This window comes from Papaver somniferum, unplaced genomic scaffold, assembly GCF_003573695.1.
Source record: "Papaver somniferum cultivar HN1 unplaced genomic scaffold, ASM357369v1 unplaced-scaffold_10, whole genome shotgun sequence".
Classification (NCBI taxonomy): domain Eukaryota; kingdom Viridiplantae; phylum Streptophyta; class Magnoliopsida; order Ranunculales; family Papaveraceae; genus Papaver; species Papaver somniferum.
The window spans coordinates 1765211-1784553 of record NW_020618825.1 but is presented as its reverse complement, the minus strand read 5'-3'; the positions used below and the strand labels follow the sequence as shown (position 1 = coordinate 1784553).

Sequence of the window (19343 nt, the reverse complement as noted above, 5' to 3'; positions counted from 1 at the left end):
GGTCTAATATCAAATTAGACTGTAGAAGCTGGTATAACTACACCTGCGTCACGCACTATTCTAGACGGGTTCAAACGATCCCTAAGCGTTTTTACTGGGACCTCAACATCCTTTTCATCAACCATTTCGGGAAAAATAGAATTACCGCCTAAATCGGTAACGGGTCGGACTCAAATTAAAAAGATTTTTTTCCTCAAATCTATCTCCTACCCGTTTCCAACGACGCATACACAAGCAAGAATACTAGTGAAGCAAGAAAATCGTGCACATGCAAATGCAGGGTTTACTAAATTAGGTAATCTTGGTCTACCTAAGAAAAATGTACCTAAAGGTACGAGGCTGAGGCTTCTGGAATTTCGGCTGGTAACTCCTTTAAGGCCCAAGGCACGGGTTCAGCGTACTTTTCCACAGGTTTCCTAAATTCGGTAATTCGGACGATGCAATTGGTGTGTGCAACGTGTTTTTTTTTAAACAAAATACTAAAAAAAAATAAACAAACAGTATATACAAGTCCAAAAATAAAGAAAATAAAAACTAACAAAAATAAATAAAAATCTTGGATTTTCTGTACTGATTTAGCCAAGTCCAACCTTCCACTTTTAGCTTCCAGCAAACCTGCACACCAAAAACAAAAATACCCGAAGTAAAATCTAACAAAAGAAAAAAAAAATCTACAAAAAAAGAAAAATCTAAAACCTAACTTAAAGTCCCCGGCAGTTGCGCCAAAAATTGATGTAGTTTTTACTGTGGTAAGAAAGGGTTTGATTCTCGGACTTGTGAAGTTATTGATTTTAGACTTAAATAAAATTAATTTTGCAAATAAAAGAAAAGATAATGACAATATTGAGAGATACTGGGACTCGGGATTCCACCAAAATTCATGTTCATGTGGTTCGGATATCAATTCTTAGACAATTATAGCTCCAAAAATAACAATTATTGACTCTGAATTTTTGCCAAGGTAGATTTTGTAAAACATTAATTGTAAATGGTAAGCATGGACTATAAAAAAACTTAATCTAAGCATAACCCATCAAACTAAATCAAAACTAATTAATAAAAATCATGATCCAATTTAAATTAGTGCAAAAAGTCATAACAAGAATCGATAGAATTACCACAGTGACGAAAACTGGCTTCCTCCATTGTCCCAGTGATGGGTTTTAGATCCTCATATCAAAAACAGATTCAAAATAATACATCATGGCTCAAAAGGTGTTTTTATTGAAGAGAATATATAACACAGCAGATCTGCAACGATGTATAGATGTTACAAAAGTGACCGTTACAATTGGTGTTGCAATACTGAAGATATACGTTACTAACAACTATTACAGGATCAGAAATTTAGACCCTAGAATACGACTGTCCTGCACAGCAGCTTAGGTCTCTTGAGAACGACACTTAATATATGTCGTTTGTAACTCTTCTTCTTCCTCTTCTCTGCTGCTGCCGCAACTCCACCTGCAGCGTGATTCTATGCCTCTAAACCTACCCCAAACTCTCGACAGACCTTCCAGGGACTCAAAACACACTATTTATACACCACAGCTCCATATCTTTGCGAATAAATCTTCTCCATTTCTTTCTTGCCATGCATGGGATTTCTTTCCCTCTTTATCTCTTCTACGCGTCTTCTGTCCGGAATTATTTCCTACTCTTTCCAACTTAGATAGAGTTAAATATAGCAGAGAATCTTCCCTTCACGCAACTTCCAAATCCATCAAACAATTCTCGGTAATATTCTCCACCACTGATTTACTGAGATTCCGAGTATACCTCCGTTATTTTCAACTTTACAGCACGTATCAACCCTGTTCTGATGTAACAGATCATAACCCATCCATATCCAATAGAAAGTCCACGAAAATATGGTCTCAATTCTTCCCAGAAAATCACGCAGAAACCCGTTAATATTATCCTTTTCCTGTTTCTTCAAAACTCGATTAGCTAGCCCAACTCTGTTGATTTAAAGGCCTATACCAGCCCTGTTAATCCCAAACAGGCCTACTGAAACCAATTTCGGCGGTTGAATCTCCTCCAAAACTTCCCAAAATCCGAACCCTAATCTGCACTGTAAAGAACATTTTTTTCCCGCCAATTTTGAACTTTAAACGATGAAGAAGGGTGTCCCCCCTAATCCACTGTTGGGGTGTGAATAGCACTTGAGGTGTCCTGGGGTGTAAATAACAAGTATGTGCCCCTTAGTAATTGAGTTCCCCATATCCAAATAAGGGGTGTCTTTAGTGATTTCCTCCTAAGAGCGTAAATACCACTTTTCGACCAATTTTCCCGCAAAAGCTTATTTCTCCAAAAACACCTACAAAAACGTAAAATAATCAAATAAGTATAAAATCGAGCATGAACAATACATATAATTGAGATCAAAATAGACACATAAATGCGTCTATCATACACATGTTGATTTTAAATGTGTACACAATTGTACACAAGTTGATTTTTAGTGTGTACATAGTTGTACACCTGTTTATTGGTAATGTGTACATAGATATACAAACTAACAACCTTTGATTTTCCTGTTTTGTTATTTTATATCTTTTGAGATATTCATCTATGTTCGCTATATTTTGATTTTATATACTTAGTTGAGAAGTGTTCATTTGTTGCCACACCGAATTCAAATACCAATTCTATTTTTAACTAGTGCACTAAACAAGCATACCACTTGTTTTGTGGATGTTAAAACCTATATATTTGTGTAACTTAAATTAGGTGATACATTTTCTTTCCACTTACACTGGTTCACATGTCTGAGAATCTGAGCTTCTTGCATTATGGATTTGAAAAACAGTTTTATACAATGTGATATTACATGGATCAATATATGAAGTTGTGACTTGATATGAATGTTTAAATGTGAAAACAATTCATTTTTTTTCAAATTAAATTGGTTCTCGAGTTAAGGAACCATGAAATGTTTATCTTTGTAGTGATTTCTTTGAAGGGATGATTTCTAAAAATTAAAGTGTTGATATATCTTTCTTTTTTTTATGACAGACTACAACAAGATCGAGTCTGTAGTTTCAATGCTTAATCACTGGGTAGGGTCAACTAGTAAGCTTGATGTTTATTGGGGGATGACCAACTGGTGTAGACTTGTTGGTAAGCTTGCAGTATCTAAAAATATGTGTATTTTCTTGTACACCATTTGTATGCGTTTCACGTTAAATAGCAATGTTTTTATTGTGCTTGTTATACGAGGTGTATATGCTTGTACACCAGTTATGTTATAAGAAATGCACTATATCTTATTTAATTTGTGGTTCTTATCCAAGGATAGCATTTGATACTATTGAAAATCATTACATGGAAACCAGGGTGTATAAACTAGTGTACATGTGAAAAAATAACTCCATAAACTTATACTTGACTAGGGTGTACAAACTGATGCAAACTTATACTTGAAAGGATGATTTTTATTTGTGTAATGAAAAGCATTACGTGGTTTCTTACACCTAAACTTATACTTGTAAGCATGCTCTTATAGGATACTGTGAAGGTCTCACGTAAAATCTGACTTTCAACTATTTTTATATATTGAATTGTTAATGCGCACACAGTTGTACACATGTTGATTCTTAATGTGTACATAATTGTACATATGTGGACTTTTATGTACTCACTTTTATACACCTGTTTGTTAATGTGTACATAATTATACACCTATTTATTGTTATTGTGCACATAATTTCAAACCTGTTGATTTTTTATGTGCACATAGTTGTACACCTTTATTGAGCTATAGTATGTATCAATTTGGTTTGTGGCAGGTGACATATTTGTTAGGAAGGGAAACTATGATTCTTATTTCTGGTATGAATTTGTTTTAGCTAATTATTTCACAATTTTGCTTGATTTTGAAAAAGTGGGGGTCTAACAACACCACCCAATATTTCGCTTAGCAATCTGTATGGACAAACTCGAATATACTTTTAAGAGAATCAACAAGACTCAATCAGTTAAAAGTATATCAACGAGTTTATATCTCTCTTCTTGATTTGATTTACTCAACCAGAAACTGCGAGTTCTAATCAAATGCAAGGAATAACTTGGATGGTACCAAAGACCAATATCCAAGGATCAATAAATGACAATCAACAACCAAAGGTTGGATTACTCTAATTGATGATCTAACGCACAACCTGTATTATTTAAATTATAAAGATAAAACAATATAATGCGGAAATTGAAATAACACAGACACCAGAAATTTTGTTAACGAGGAAACCGCAAATGCAGAAAAACCTCGGGACCTAGTACAGATTGAACACACACTGTATTAAGCCTCTACAGACACTAGCCTACTCCAATCTAACTTCGGACTGGACTGTAGTTGAACCCCAATCAATCTCCAACTGATCCAAGGTACAGTTATGCTCCTACGCCTTTGATCCCAGCAGGATATTGCGCACTTGATTCCCTTAGCTGATCTCACATACAACTAAGAGTTGCTACGACCCAAAATTACAGGCTTTGACAATAAACAAATATGTCTCACACAGACAAGTCTATCAAAGGATCAATCTGTCTCCCACAGATAAACCCTAAAGGTTTTGTTCCGTCTTTTGATAATAACCAAGGTGAACATGAACCAATTGATAATCCGGTCTTATATTCCTGAAGAACAGCCTAGAGTTATCAATCACCTCACAACAATCTTAATCATATGGTAGCGAAACAAGATGTTGCGGAATCACAAACAATGAGAGGAAGATGTTTGTGATTACTTTTTATATCTTGCCTATCGGGGATATCAATCTCAAGCCAATCAAACTGATTGAAATCGTACAATAGAAGATGCAAGATTAGATCACACAACTACGATAAAAAGTAGTATCGGTCTGGCTTCACAATCCCAATGAAGTCTTTAAGTCGTTAACCTGGTTTTAGAAGAAGAAAACCAAAGGTTAAAGGAGAATCGACTCTAGCACGCAAACCAGTATCACACGTAAGGTGTGGGGATTAGTTTTGCACAATACTAGATGTCTCCTTTATATAGTCTTTCAAATCAGGGTTTGCAATCAATGTTAGCTTGGTAAGAAAGCATTCAATATTCACCGTTAGATGAAAACCTGATTTGGATTCAAGCTAATATTTCTCAACCGTTAGATCCAAAACTTAGCTTGTTACACACACTTGACAATGCACGCTTCTAGGTTTGTTAACCGTACCCAAAAGTATGCACTTGTTGGTTTAACAATAGTTAACCAAAAGGTTATCCATATGAGAATTTCATATCAACCATGTTCTTCTTCACCATAACTAGTTCAAATGACTTCAAATGAACTAGTTAGAGAGTTTTTCAATTGCAAGGAAATTTTATGTACTACATAAGACACAATTGAATCAAAGATGATTTGATTCACTTGAATCGGTTCATGAACTTTTATAGCCACGATTTCCAAACTACATATTCCTCAGTATTTTTAAGTTTAAGTTCATAAATCATTTTCAGATATATAACCTTCTCAAGTTCGTAGACTAGGTTCGCGGACTTAAGTTACGGGAAGAGTTTACAAACTCCAGCAGAAATTCTCGGGTTTGAGAACTTCGGCAGTTCGCGGACTTGGCTCACGCAATTCTTCCGATTCTCTTGATCAACAAAGTTCGCAAACTTTGGTTCAAGGAATAGGACTTATACATAAATGTGTTTTCACAACAATGCTTATGTCCACCATTGGTTATGTAATCTAAACTCTCATTTCAATCATTGAAACATTCTTACAGGACGTTGTACAGTTGTTACACCATTTCTCGTCAAAGCAATTTTCAAGATGATTGAAACATATCATGACTTTCGTCACATAGTAAAGATAAACTTGATCGAAACGAAAAGCTTACCAACACATATTTCGAGATATAGATAGGCGAGGTATACTCGGCTCGAAATACCAAATGTGTATAATCCATGTCTATATATATAGCATACCACTTCTTGTCTCAAAGAGTAGGAGATAGAGTAGATAGACTTTTGAGTGATAGATAAGTTCAAGTCTTCACATACCTTTTTGTCGAGAAGTTCCATCGCTTCCTTTAGTAGTTCTTCTACTTGTATGATGAATCGCCATGAAGTCCTTGAGCTCAACTACATTTTCTATCCTAGTCTGAGACTTAGCTATAATAGACTAGAAATCAAGACTTATAGTTTTGATTACTAACATTGACAAACATGCTTGAGATAGCAATGCATGCGAGTTCAACCGAGCAATGCTCTAAAAATCTCCCCCTTTGTCAATTTTAGTGACAAAATTATCAATACATATGGAATACAAAAAAAGATAAAGAAACTTTAGTAGCTTCTATTCCACATGTCTAATCTTCAACATTCCTCGAAATCTTCGTCACTTCCAAGTACTCCAATGATCCCAAAGGTTGTAAGTTTAGCATCACCGTTGTTGAAGATCCGCAGCTATAACAATGAGAAAACATAGTTCTCGATCATTGTTATACAGTGTCATAGTATTATTACACAACGTCAAAGTTCAATTGTATCACAACTTCAACAATAATACTATGGTGATATGTATCGCTCCCTCTTAGTCAATACTCCATCTCACATGGAAACCACTCCCCCTTACATAATGATCCGAAAACCATATGTATTTGCAGTATGAACTACATATTAATTCTCCCCCTTTTTGTCAATAAAATTAGCAAAGGTACAAGAACGGATCATAATGAAATTTCCGAGAGAGACATTTCCAGACAAAAGGAAAAAATACTTACCAACTAATTTAGATGCAATCATAAGGCCGAAGCTAAATGCATTCATCAAGGAGTTTAAAGATACAAGATAACCCCTCTAAAATTCCACAGCCGCACACCCTTCAAGATATGACCATTAAGCATAAGTTCAAAACAACTCTCCCCCATTTGATGTCATTCCCGAAAGAACAACACGAGCGACCTTAATTTCAAACGAAAAGAAGGATTTTTATTGGACACCAAAAACCATAAGAATGATTTTTTATATCCAAAAACTCAATCAAATTAATCACAAGTAAACCCATGATTAATTTAATCGGAATACACAATCAAATTAAACACAAGAGGTGATCAATTCAATTGATTATGCTCAACATAAGAGAACCTATGGAGACACGAAAATACTCAACTAGATTAATTACAAGAGAACCCATAATTAATCTAGTTGGAATACACAACCAAAATTATCACAAAAGTAATCAATTTAATTGTCATTTGTTTTTCTCGACATAAGAAAACTTACGGATCAATAACTAAATAACCAAACAAGATGATTAATTTAGTTCAATATGCTCGACATAACATACTTCACGGAACACCAACTAAGCTAAAAAATTCAACTTGGTTGTATAGTGCTCAACATAAGATACATTGTGGAGCCTCACAGTAATACATAAAATATGGATCAGGGATGATCAATACTGCGGAATACACAAGGATTCATTTTATCTTCAATCACTATTTGCATAACGAAAATTAATAGACATAATCCTTGACAACAAAATATTTTAACCTATCTTCCATCAAATGTTTGACATTATAGGCTTAACTTTTGTATCTGTCAAAAAGTCTATTCATTCTTTTACCACTATGTGAATACGGATCACGAACGACTTTACTTTTGATAAAGTGTGGGACAAACATAGTTCACGGACGTAAACACCAATATCCCATAACAAATTGCAATATAACAAATCATAAAGATTAATACTGCAACAACATCATCTTCCAAATAGTTTTTAGAATTTAAACCAAAAAACCTAAAAAAGAACAAGAAGATGAAACATAATAGCTATGCGTAGTCACAATCATTGCTATTCAAGCACTAGTTATTCTTCCAACTAAATCAAAAAGAAGACTTACTAGGCATTGTAGATATTTTTCAGAGCATCTACAGAAAATTCCTTCTCATTATTCAAAAACACATTGATTATGGGATCGTTTAATTCCTCTAGATCTTCAGAAATATCAGTTAACTCACTAAGTTCTCTTTTTAGATCACACAGGGTATTCTTGGTCAGAGACAACCTTTGTTCATAGTGAGTTATCTCTTCCAAAGAGGAAATTAGGCCTGTCAATGGATACCGATTATCCTAAATCCTATACCGATAATCTGTTAGCCATTACTGTTACCATCCGACATAGCGGTAAACGGATATCCGATACCAATAAGCTAGCGGATAATCCCTTACGTTAGGTTTAGTTCCGTTATCCGGTAACGTGCGTACTGTACTTGTAAATTCTTATACCTAGGGTGTATTCGTCGAATGAATCTCATTCTTCACTTCAGTTTTATCGACACAACAGAGAGAAAACTAGGGATGAATCAATCATCGTCTTCTATGCCTTAGAAATCATGTGTGATTACTGATTAGAAACTAGGGTTTTCTTCTTCAATTTCCTTTGAGTTTAATTTCAATCTTCAAAACTCAATTTTCAATTTAGGGTTTCTAAAATTAGGGTTCACAATTTCATATTTGTGAAATTAATCATGTCCCAAAGTGAAAGACGAGCATCAAACCATGTTGGTTCTTCACAGAATCTCTCATTTTCAGTTGCATCACATTTACCTGCTGCTGCTGCTGCATCAAACCAAGTTCAAGGTTCTGGAATTAATGCAACACCTGCTTCTGTTACACCTGCAACTGCAATTCGTCCTAGAAAAGAAGAAGAAGAAGATGTAGAAGTATATGAAGATTCAATTATAGCCAAAGAGAAGAAAAAAATACACTCAGTAAGGTCTGATGTGCGGAATGATTTTGACAAAGAGATTGGAAAGAAGGTTGTAAAAGGGAAGGAGGTTGGGATACTAATGGCTGAATGCAAACATTGTCACAAGAAGATACCTGTATCTAGTAACCAAAGAACCAGCCGCTTGCATTACCATGTTTCTATCTGCAAAGAAAAGCCTGAGAATAAGAAAGGACAAAGAAAGATTACTACAGTCAAAACATGTAATGCTCAAACCAGGTTAGCTAATTGGAATTATGATGCTGTTGCTACTAGGATACTAGTTGGCAAAATGATATCTAAATATGGTTATCCAATCACTATAGTTGAGCATCCTTATTTTAGAGAGTTTGTCAAGTCTCTTAATCCTACTGCTAAGCTTTACACTAGGAACACAGTTAGGGAAGACATCATGAGAATAGCAACTGAGTTCAAACTGCAATTACAAGAACAATTTGACAATATTGCATCTAAATGTAGTTTAACAACAGATATGTGGTCATGTAAGCATACAAAAGATGGTTATTGCTGTGTGACTTTGCATTAAATTGATGATGGGTGGAAGCTGATTAAGAAAACACTAGCATATACTTTAGTGTCATCACCACACTCTGGGGAAGTTCTAGCATCTGTAGTGAAATCAATGTGTCTAGATTGGAACATAGACAATAAGATTTTTGCTGTAGCTGTTGACAATGCTAGCTCCAACAATGTTATGATGGAAAATCTGTAGAAATGGCTTGATAGCAAAGATTGTTTAGTTCTTAATTGGGATATGTTCCAAATGAGGTGCAGTAATCATGTATTGCACTTGATTGTTGGGTGGGGAATGAGAGTAGCTGCTCCATTTATAGATGCAGTTAGAGAGTGTGTAAAATATGTCAAGTCAAGTTAGGCTAGAAAAGAGAGATTTTAATGTGCAATTTCCCAAGTTAATCTTCCTGCTTCAAGGTTTGTGGGTTTAGATGTGGATACCAGGTGGAACTCCACCTTTAAGATGCTAAAGGATGCAATTTTTTTGAGACGAGCTTTTGTTAGGCTAGCTGATTTAGATAATGACTTCAAGATACTACCATCTTCTCAGTAGTGGCAACAAGGAATACATATATGTGAATGTTTGGAATTATTTGATGTCATTTCAACCAAATTTGCTGGGATTAAGTATCCCACATCAAATTTGTATTATAATAGGGTGCAAGAAGTTAATAGATGAATTAATATCTGGGAATCAAGTGAGCATGAGTACATCAGAGACATGGCCAAGAATATGAGGATGAAATTTGATAGCTACTGGAAAGAAAGTAACACTTTTATGGGCATTGGAGTTGTTTTAGATCCTAGGTATAAGGCTAGATGGGTGGTGTTTGTTATGAAGAGAGCATATGGTGTCAATCACTATCAAAGTCACTATAACAAATTTGAGCTTGCACTCAATGTTCTTTATTGTGCTTATGAAACAAACACAACAGTTCCAGATTATTATGATAGTGGAATGAGTTCAGCTGGAATGGAGATCTCCGCAGCTACAACATCATCATATGAATTTGGTTATGATGATTTTATTATGGAAAACAATGTCTTTGAGGTTCAGAAGTCAGAACTCGAGACTTACTTAGCAGAAACATTTTTTCCTAAAGGCACGACCACTGAAGAAATGAGGTTTGATATCTTAAGTTGGTGGAAGAATCATGCTCCAAAGTATCCAACTCTATCAAGGATTGCAAGAGATGTTTTGGCAGTTCCAGTGACAAGTGTAGCTTCAGAATCTATGTTTAGTATTGGTGAAAGGGTTCTCACATCTCACAGGAGTTCATTAGCTCCAGAACTTGTTGAAGCATTACTTTGTTTGGGTGATTGGATGCCAGATCTCACTCTCGGTGACAGTGATAGTTATGTTACTGGTAAGTTTCCTTACATCTTAATCTTTTATTTGCAATTTATTGTCTTATTGTACTGACAATGACATTGCCAGCTTAAAATGTCTAACACTTTTGATTTTCCTTTCAAAATGCAGAAGTTCAGGACTAAGGAGTAAGGTGGAATACATTTGCAGAAGCAGTTGGCACTTGGCAGTGGAGAATATGGAGATGGAGGAGGAATGCGTTTGCAGTTGTTGCAGCAAATGGAGATAGAGATGTCTTTTTTTTTGCAAAAAACATGTTTTTTTCTTTTTGTAGAACATCTGAAGATTCTGAACTTGTTTTCTTGTGTGGCATGAACATCTGTATGTCTTTTTTTTGGTGTGGCATGGATTTAGAACCTGTTTTCATGGATTTAAAAGTTGTTTTGTGTTTTTGTTTTGTGTTTTTAGCCTGTTTTGTGTTTTTCCTGCGACATACCGGATGGTAACGGAAAAATATCCGTTATCCGGTAAGTCCAACGTAACGGTAACGTTTTTGAATTTCCTATTTCCGCCGAATATTAACGGAAAACGGATATCCACTAACTTTTAATGGCAACGGCAGCGGCAGAGCCTATATCCGTTACATTAGCATCCATTGACAGCCCTAGAGGAAATGATTCGAGATTTTAAATCATTTTGCTTGTTGATGAAAACTTTCACCATGTCTCTAGCACGACAAACAAAAAAGAGACAGTTAGAGGAAGAACCTTCTCCATTGGTTGTTGACTTCTTCTTTATCATTCTCGAGGAAGTGATTCCTTTGCACAGATGTACATTGACTGCTTCTACTGCATATCTTTTGGTAGTACCTCTAGTTACATGAGCCATGAGAACGTAATTGAAAGAAGGAGAAAATAAACAATAAAAGGAGATTTATAAGTGTCAAACCCTGGATCATTTTGACACAGTCTTCAAAGAATCTAAAAATAAGATTACCTACACAGATATTTACGAACATTGACTTGAGCCATTTCTCAGACACTTCTAATCTTTTCCAAGTTAAATATGAGAAGGCAAACGTCACCATTCAGTTGGTGACCGGACGGGCCAAATTCCCACTTCCCTTGTTTTTTCGTGGCTTGTCACTGTTGGTTGTGCTAACAGATTTCTTACTTCTTCAGGAATATTTACCTTGCTTATCTTTATCCAGACTCACTCTTTGCATGTTCTTTTGAAGTTTGGTGACTCTTGTGTTGCCTTTATTGAATCTCCAACAGGTATCTTTATCATTCCTTGAGTGTCCACAGAAGGAGCAGATCAATGTGGATTTTTCTTCTCCATGTAATTTTTCCTGTTTGAAACAACACCCAACCATTGTTTCCTGATTTGCAGAATCCATCACTTTTGATGTTTTGCTTTTGAATCTTAAACCATGATTGTTTCCAAAGGATCTCTGACCAAACAACATTGTTGCAATTTTGTCAGAGCTTCCAGACCGCGTTTGCAGGTCATCTCTGAGATAATTAATCTCTTCTTCTTTTAGAGACATGGTTTTGACGAATTTAATATGAAGCTGCTCTATCTCAATATTTTTCGTCTGGAGTGATGATTCAACATTCCTCAAGGAGGCTTTAAGACGAAGGTTCTCTTGAAGAATCTCTTTATTTAGGAGATCAACCAACTCAGTGTCAAATTCAAGTTCCGAATCAGAATTTGAAGTTGAAGGAGAATTTGAAGTAAGCGCAGTAAATCCATTGCACCAGTTAGACTCATCTGAGTTATATTGAGAAGTATTGTCTTCTGTTGAATTATTTTCAGCAACTAGAAAACATGGAAAACCTGCAAATTTATTCTTCCTTTTCATTAGATTCTTGACCTCTTTGACTATTAGTGAATGATCACATTCATCAGCCCAGGATAAGTGAGAGGAAGACATCTCAGTTTTGTTCACAGCGTTGAGTGCGAACTTTCTCCCTGTATCCTGATCAACAATTCTTAACTTTCCAATTAGTGAAGTCTTGGAAAGTGTTTCAGGGTTATTTCCCTCAAACATGACATGCTTCTTAGAATCGTATCTTGATGGCAGCGACCTAAGGATTTTCATCACAATGTCCTTTTCGGGAATGGTCTCACCCAATGCAAATGATGCATTAACAATTTCAGACACTTTGTGGTAAAAAAATCATCAATCGATTCATTATCTGCCATCCGAAGGTTCTCCCAATCGGAATTAAGGTTTTGAAGCCTAGCTTCCTTTTCACTGGAGTTACCTTCAAATACTGTTTCTAAGATATCCCAAGCATCTTTAGACCTAGTGCAATTAGACACATGGTGCTGAAGATTTGGGGTAATGGCATGTATGATGGCATTCAAACCGTCGGAATTTTGCTTTGCAGCAAGTATCTCGGCAGGACTGTATTCACCAATATTCTTGGGAACGTTTACATCTCCAACTGCCACAACGGGAGCATCATATCCATTAACAACATATACCCATGATTGAAAATCACGTGATTGAAGAAAAGCTCGCATAGCATTTTCCACCATAAGTAATTAGAGCCATCGAAGACTGGTGGTATGTTAATAGAGATAGTACCTCTGTCCATAGATTCAGATCACTACAAACACATACTTGTAAGGTCTTAAACGTGTTTGCCTGCTCTGATACCAATTTAAAAAGCGGGGATCTAACAACACCACCTAATATTTCGCTTAGCAATCTGTATGGACAAACTCGAATATACTTTTAAGAGAATCAACAAGACTCAATCAATTAAAAGTATATTACCGAGTTTATATCTCTCTTATTGATTTGATTTACTCAATCAGGAACTGCGAGTTCTAATCAAATGCAAGGAATAACTTGGATGGTACCAAAGACCAATATCCAAGGATCAATCAATGACAATCAACAACCAAATGTTGGATTACTCTAATTGACGATCTAACACACAACCTATTATTTCAATTATAAAGATAAAACAATATAATACGGAAATTAAAATAACACAGACACCAGAAATTTTGTTAACGAAGAAACCGCAAATGCAGAAAAACCCCGGGACCTAGTCCAGATTGAACACAACTGTATTAAGCCTCTACAGACACTAGCCTACTCCAAGCTAACTTCGTACTGGACTGTAGTTGAACCCCAATCAATCTCCCACTGATCCAAGGTACAATTATGCTCCTACACCTCTGATACGAGTAGGATACTGCGCACTTGATTCCCTTAGTTGATCTCACCCACAACTAAGAGTTGCTACGACCCAAAATCACAGGTTTTGACAATAAACAAATCTGTCTCACACAGACAAGTCTATCAAAGGATCAATCTGTCTCCCACAGATAAACCCTAAAGGTTTTGTTCCGTCTTTTGATAATAACCAAGGTGAACAGAAACCAATTGATAATCCGGTCTTATATTTCCGAAGAACAGCCTAGAGTTATCAATCACCTTACAACAATCTTAATAGTATGGTAGCGAAACAAGATGTTGCGGAATCACAAACAATGAGAGGAAGATGTTTGTGATTACTTTTTATATCTTTCCTATCGGAGATATCAATCTCAAGCCAATCAATCTGATTGTACTCGTACGATAGAAGATGCAAGATCAGATCACACAACTACGATAAAAGTAGTATCGATCTGGCTTCACAATCCCAATGAAGTCTTTAAGTCGTTAACCTAGTTTTAGAAGAAGAAAACTAAAGGTTAAAAGAGAATCGACTCTAGCACGCAAACTAGTATCACACGTAAGGTGTGGGGATTAGTTTTGCACAATACTAGATGTCTCCTTTATATAGTCTTTCGAATCAGGGTTTGCAATCAATGTTAGCTTAGTAATAAAGCATTAAATATTCACCGTTAGATGAAAACCAGATTTAGATTCAAGCTAATATTTCTCAACCGTTAGATAGAAAACATAGCTTGTTACACACACTTGACAATGCACGCTTCTACGTTTGTTAACCGTACCCAAACATATGCACTTGTTGGTTCAACAATAGTTAACCAAAAGGTTATCCATATGAGCATTTCATATCAACCATGTTCTTCTTCACCATAACTAGTTCAAATGACTTCAAATGAACTGGTTAGAGAGTTTTTCAATTGCAAGGAAATATTATGTACTACACAAGACACAATTAGCAAAGATGATTTGATTCACTTGAATCGGTTCATGAACTTTTATAGCAACGGTTTGAAAACTGCATTCCTTAGTATTTTTAAGTTTAAGTTCAGAAATCATCTTCAGATATATAACCTTCTCAAGTTCGCATACTAGGTTCGCGAACTTAAGTTACTGGGAAGAGTTTACAAACTCCAGCAGAAATTCCCGGGTTTGAGAACTTCGGCAGTTTCCGGACTTGGCTCACGCCATTCTTCCGGTTCTCTTGATCAACAAAGTTCGCAAACTTTGGTTCAAGGAATAGGACTTATACATAAATGTGTTTCCACAAAAATGCTTATGTCCACCATTGGTTGTGTAATCTAAACTCTCATTTCAATCTTTGAAACATTCTTAGAGGACGTTATACAGTTGTTACACCATTTATCGTCAAAGCAATTTTCAAGATGATTGAAACACATCATGACTTTCGTCACATGGTAATGATAAACTTTATTGAAGCGAAAAGCTTACCAACACATATTCGAGATATAGATAGGCGAGGTATACTCGTCTCAAAATACCAAATGTGTATAATCCAAGTTAATATATATAACATACGACTTCTTGTCTCAAAGAGTAGGAGATAGAGTAGATAAACTTTTGAGTGATAGATAAGTTCAAGTCTTCACATACCTTTTTATCGAGAAGTTCCACCGGTTCCTTGAGTAGTTTTTCTACTTGTATGATGAATCGCCATGAAGTCCTTGAGCTCAACTACACTTTTTATCCTAGCCCGAGACTTGGCTATAATAGACTAGAAATCAAGACTTATAATTTTGATTACTAACATTGACAAACATGCTTGAGATAGCAACGCATGCGAGTTCGACCGAGCAATGCTCTAACAGATTTATCTAGTAGTTTTGAGTACTATGCATGTAGTTATGTTTATGATGTTATTATGAGATATATGTTCACCCAGGAATGTTTGAGCCTTGTTTATATGCTTGTCCTTTGCTTATACCATATGTTAAAACTTTTGATATGGATGGGGATCAAATGATTGTTTAGGCATTAGATCATTAGTAAAATATGTGTCTCAAACTCTCAACCTTTTTATTTCTCTCAATTGCAGGGGAATGAAGGTCAAAGATGATAAAGATGGGTCCTCGCCTCATGCTTCTATGGTTGCAACCCAAGATGTTGCAACTGGGTGACAGGTATTTGGTTTAATTGTATACTTGGTTCCCTTTTTGATACCCACCTTAATGTTGGTCTCGGCTGATAATAGGATTTTGTGCATTAGGATATCTTAGTTGAAAAAGTATGTTTTATACATATTTTGGATGGGTGTACATATTGGTGCACTAGTGCAATTCCAAAGAAAAAGTAGGTTTGTGTGTGGTTATGAATGATCGTCTTTATGCATGTTTGCAGTGGTGTGCATATTGGTGCACCTGTGTATTTTTCATGAAAAAGGTTTGTGTGCAGTGGTTATGAGTGGTCGACTTTTGTGCATGTTTGGCAGGGGTGTACACATTGGTGCACCTGTGTATTTTCTATGAAAAAGTAGGTTTCTCGTGTTTTGCAGCGGTGTACCTGTGTTTTATTTTTATCCTTTTCTTTGCTTTGTTTCTTATGTGGTTGTTAGTGAAAGGTTATCACTTTTTCCTATGTGGTTTCTTATGTTTTATTATTTTTTTTATTCAGGTTAACTGCTAAACCATCCTATGCAAATCATACCATTATTCAGCAAGAGCTTGGCGTGTTTGATATTTTTGTCAGTCTGTGTAGACTAGAGTCGCGGGCTGACTATCATGAATATTGAATGGTTGAATGATTGAGGTGATGCAGCTGGCTATGAAGCAATTGCAGGTGATGCTATGGGAAATTTGGAAGAATGGGTTTGCTTGTATGTTGCATTTCAAGGGATGGTGCAGCTGAGTAAGTAATGGTAGAACTCTGAAGTGGTGATATGGTGAATAAATATGAAGCGCCGATGAAATTGCAAAGATGAAATCTGAAATGTGTGATGTTGGTGGTACTGAGGAACATGAATTTATATTGTTGTTGGATGGGTAGTGTTGTTGCAGAGAAGTGCAACTAAGATTGGAAAGCTACATAAACGGATAAAATATTTGAGTTGAATGGTTGAGGTGCTCTAGTTGTTTGCAGCAGCAGGGTTAAGAGTGGTTGAGTGTTGGATCTGGTGTTGGTAATGAGTTTGGGTTGTAAACAGGTTGTATTTTTGTAATGTGTACATGGTTGTAAGTGAGAATTATATAGTCATACGGATACTCTTTTTGTAGCTCTTGGAAAGACCTTTCTGAATATATAAAGTTTGCGAATTTTGGACAAACGGTTAGAAAGATAAATTGATTTTAATTTTTTTTATATTATTTAAAACTGTTGACGTCATCATGAATCACTTTGGACTAAACTGCAAATATTTGGACTAAATTGTAAACCAGAAAGGTTATTTATGTACTTTTCATGGAAAAAAACTAATTTGTACCTAATTAAATGGGTTAGGATTAACTAGTATATTTGGATGGGAGTTTGGAGAAAACCGTATTTTTCCCCTTATAATTTGAGGGATGCGACCAAGAATATCATATCTCATAGGATTTCTTTCTCCTTGCGTAACTGTATCACGGGCCACAACTACTATCTCTTTATAAATCGTGTTAGTTTTTTAGATTAGAATTATTGATTATATAGTTGTCTGTCTTTTTTGAAAATCTGAAAACTCGAATTAGTATCCTTAATATGCACCGAGCACCCTACTACTAAAAAGAAAAGAAAAAAAAACTAGGCAGATGCACTGCCTAGGGTCCAAAACTTAAGTCTGGCTTTTGTCCACGGCCCGTAACTGTTATCGATAACTAGGAATGACGGGTTACTTTTTGTTGGTTAGAGTTGATTAATTATTTCCACCTGGTCTATGAAACAGCTTGTTGCTGATGTCATGAAAATGTGGAAAAACGGAAGTGACAAAGAGTAATTGACAATTCACAAAATGGTTAAAAAATCAAAATTAACAAATCATAGATAAAGGACATTTAGATTTTGATAATATCTAAATGGACAAAAATATAAAAATAGTCAGGATGTAAACAGTTTCATCCTACCCATATTTAAATATATTTTTTATTTTTAATTTACATCTGCATCCAGTTTCATCCTTGCTACTTTTTAAGTTTGAGTCAGGATGAATCCAGTTTCATCCTTGCTATTCTTTTGGTGTCCATTTCATCCATAATAATTTTTATTTGTCCATTTGAACCATGTTTTAAAAATATTTGGACAAGTGCCCATTTCCCATTGACAATATGCAATATAGAGAACCATTTATTACAACCTCATAAAATATATGAGAGGAAAAAGATAACCCAACAAAAACACATGGAAAAGACATAACTAAACAAGATGCATTCTTTTTTCCTAAAGAACACAAAAAAAAATGAAATTAAAAATCATTTCATCATTTCTTTTCATCATTCATTCCCATTGTGTTCTTCACAGCGTCCACTGCACCTTGTGCTGATTTCGTCACAGTATCAGCTGCACCTTGTGCTGTGTTCATCACATTTGTTCCAGTCTGCATAATATTTACCGAAAATCAAAATCAATCAACAAGAATATATTAATTAACTTGTATGTTGACTGTTAATATGACCCTAATTAATTTACCTGTTGAAGGAATCCAGGGGTCTCTTCCTTTTTCGGTGCACCGACTACATAGTCTTTGGTTGCTTGAGCTGCACCGGCGACATGTCCCCCAGCTGTGCTAGCTGTGTTCTTAGCTGATTCAAGGAATCCAGGGGTTTCTTCCTTTTTCGGCTGGCCTGCACCGGTTACGAAGTCTCTAGTTGCTTGAGCTGCATTGCCGATATGTCCCCCAGCTGCGTTAGCTGTGTTCTTAGCTGATTGAACCCATCCGTCTGTGTTGGGACTCTGATCAGCAGACATCTTCGAACTCTTAAAATGAAAGGAAATGAGTTTACTAGATGAGAGATATTTGAACTTCGAACTGGTAGTAGAGATATAATGTGTTATTTTCTTGTTATCTTTTATCCCTCTTCTTGTATGGGTATTTATAGATTTTATTGTGGTAACACATGTCGATTGCTTTGTGGTTGAAATGGGTGTTGATTTTCTTGTTACACGTCGTGGTAAAAACAAAACAAAAAATCAAAGACAGAAGGGTAGTTGGCGCATTATATGCAGTTGGATGGTTTTCTATCCATGTGACTTTGTCGACCTAAAAATAAAATAATATCCTAGTAAGAGATATGAGTTATGACACAATATATCTAATACAGTTGGATAAGTTTGGGAGTTGGGACCACAGGATATTTTTAGTTCGCTGTTGTCGTCCGGTCCGGGCCGGGCCGGGAAGCAACTGTTTCCATGGCTATGAAGCAGATGAAGTGCGGTTCCACAAACGCCCAATTTTAAGTAGGGACACTTAACAATAACACATGAATTTAATTATCTTTGTATTACACATTTATCATATTTACGTGTAATGATGATTTTTATATCACAGTGGGATAGTGGTAACATCGTGGGTTGATGATATCGGTGATCTAAGTTAGAAAGTTGTGGTGATCTAAGTTAAAAAGTTGTCGGATTGGATCAAGA

General features: G+C 35.7%; 1 protein-coding gene across 1 annotated transcript; it reads right to left on the bottom strand.

The window, feature by feature from the left end:
* Positions 1-17986: 17986 nt before the first annotated feature.
* LOC113326143 (late embryogenesis abundant protein 1-like) lies at positions 17987-18773 on the bottom strand. Its single transcript, XM_026573924.1, has 2 exons — positions 18390-18773; positions 17987-18297 (listed from the first exon to the last, which is right to left on the bottom strand). Exons 1-2 carry the CDS (start codon positions 18666-18668, stop codon positions 18181-18183), a joined length of 396 nt encoding a protein of 131 aa, XP_026429709.1. The 5' UTR covers positions 18669-18773; the 3' UTR covers positions 17987-18180.
* Positions 18774-19343: the final 570 nt, after the last annotated feature.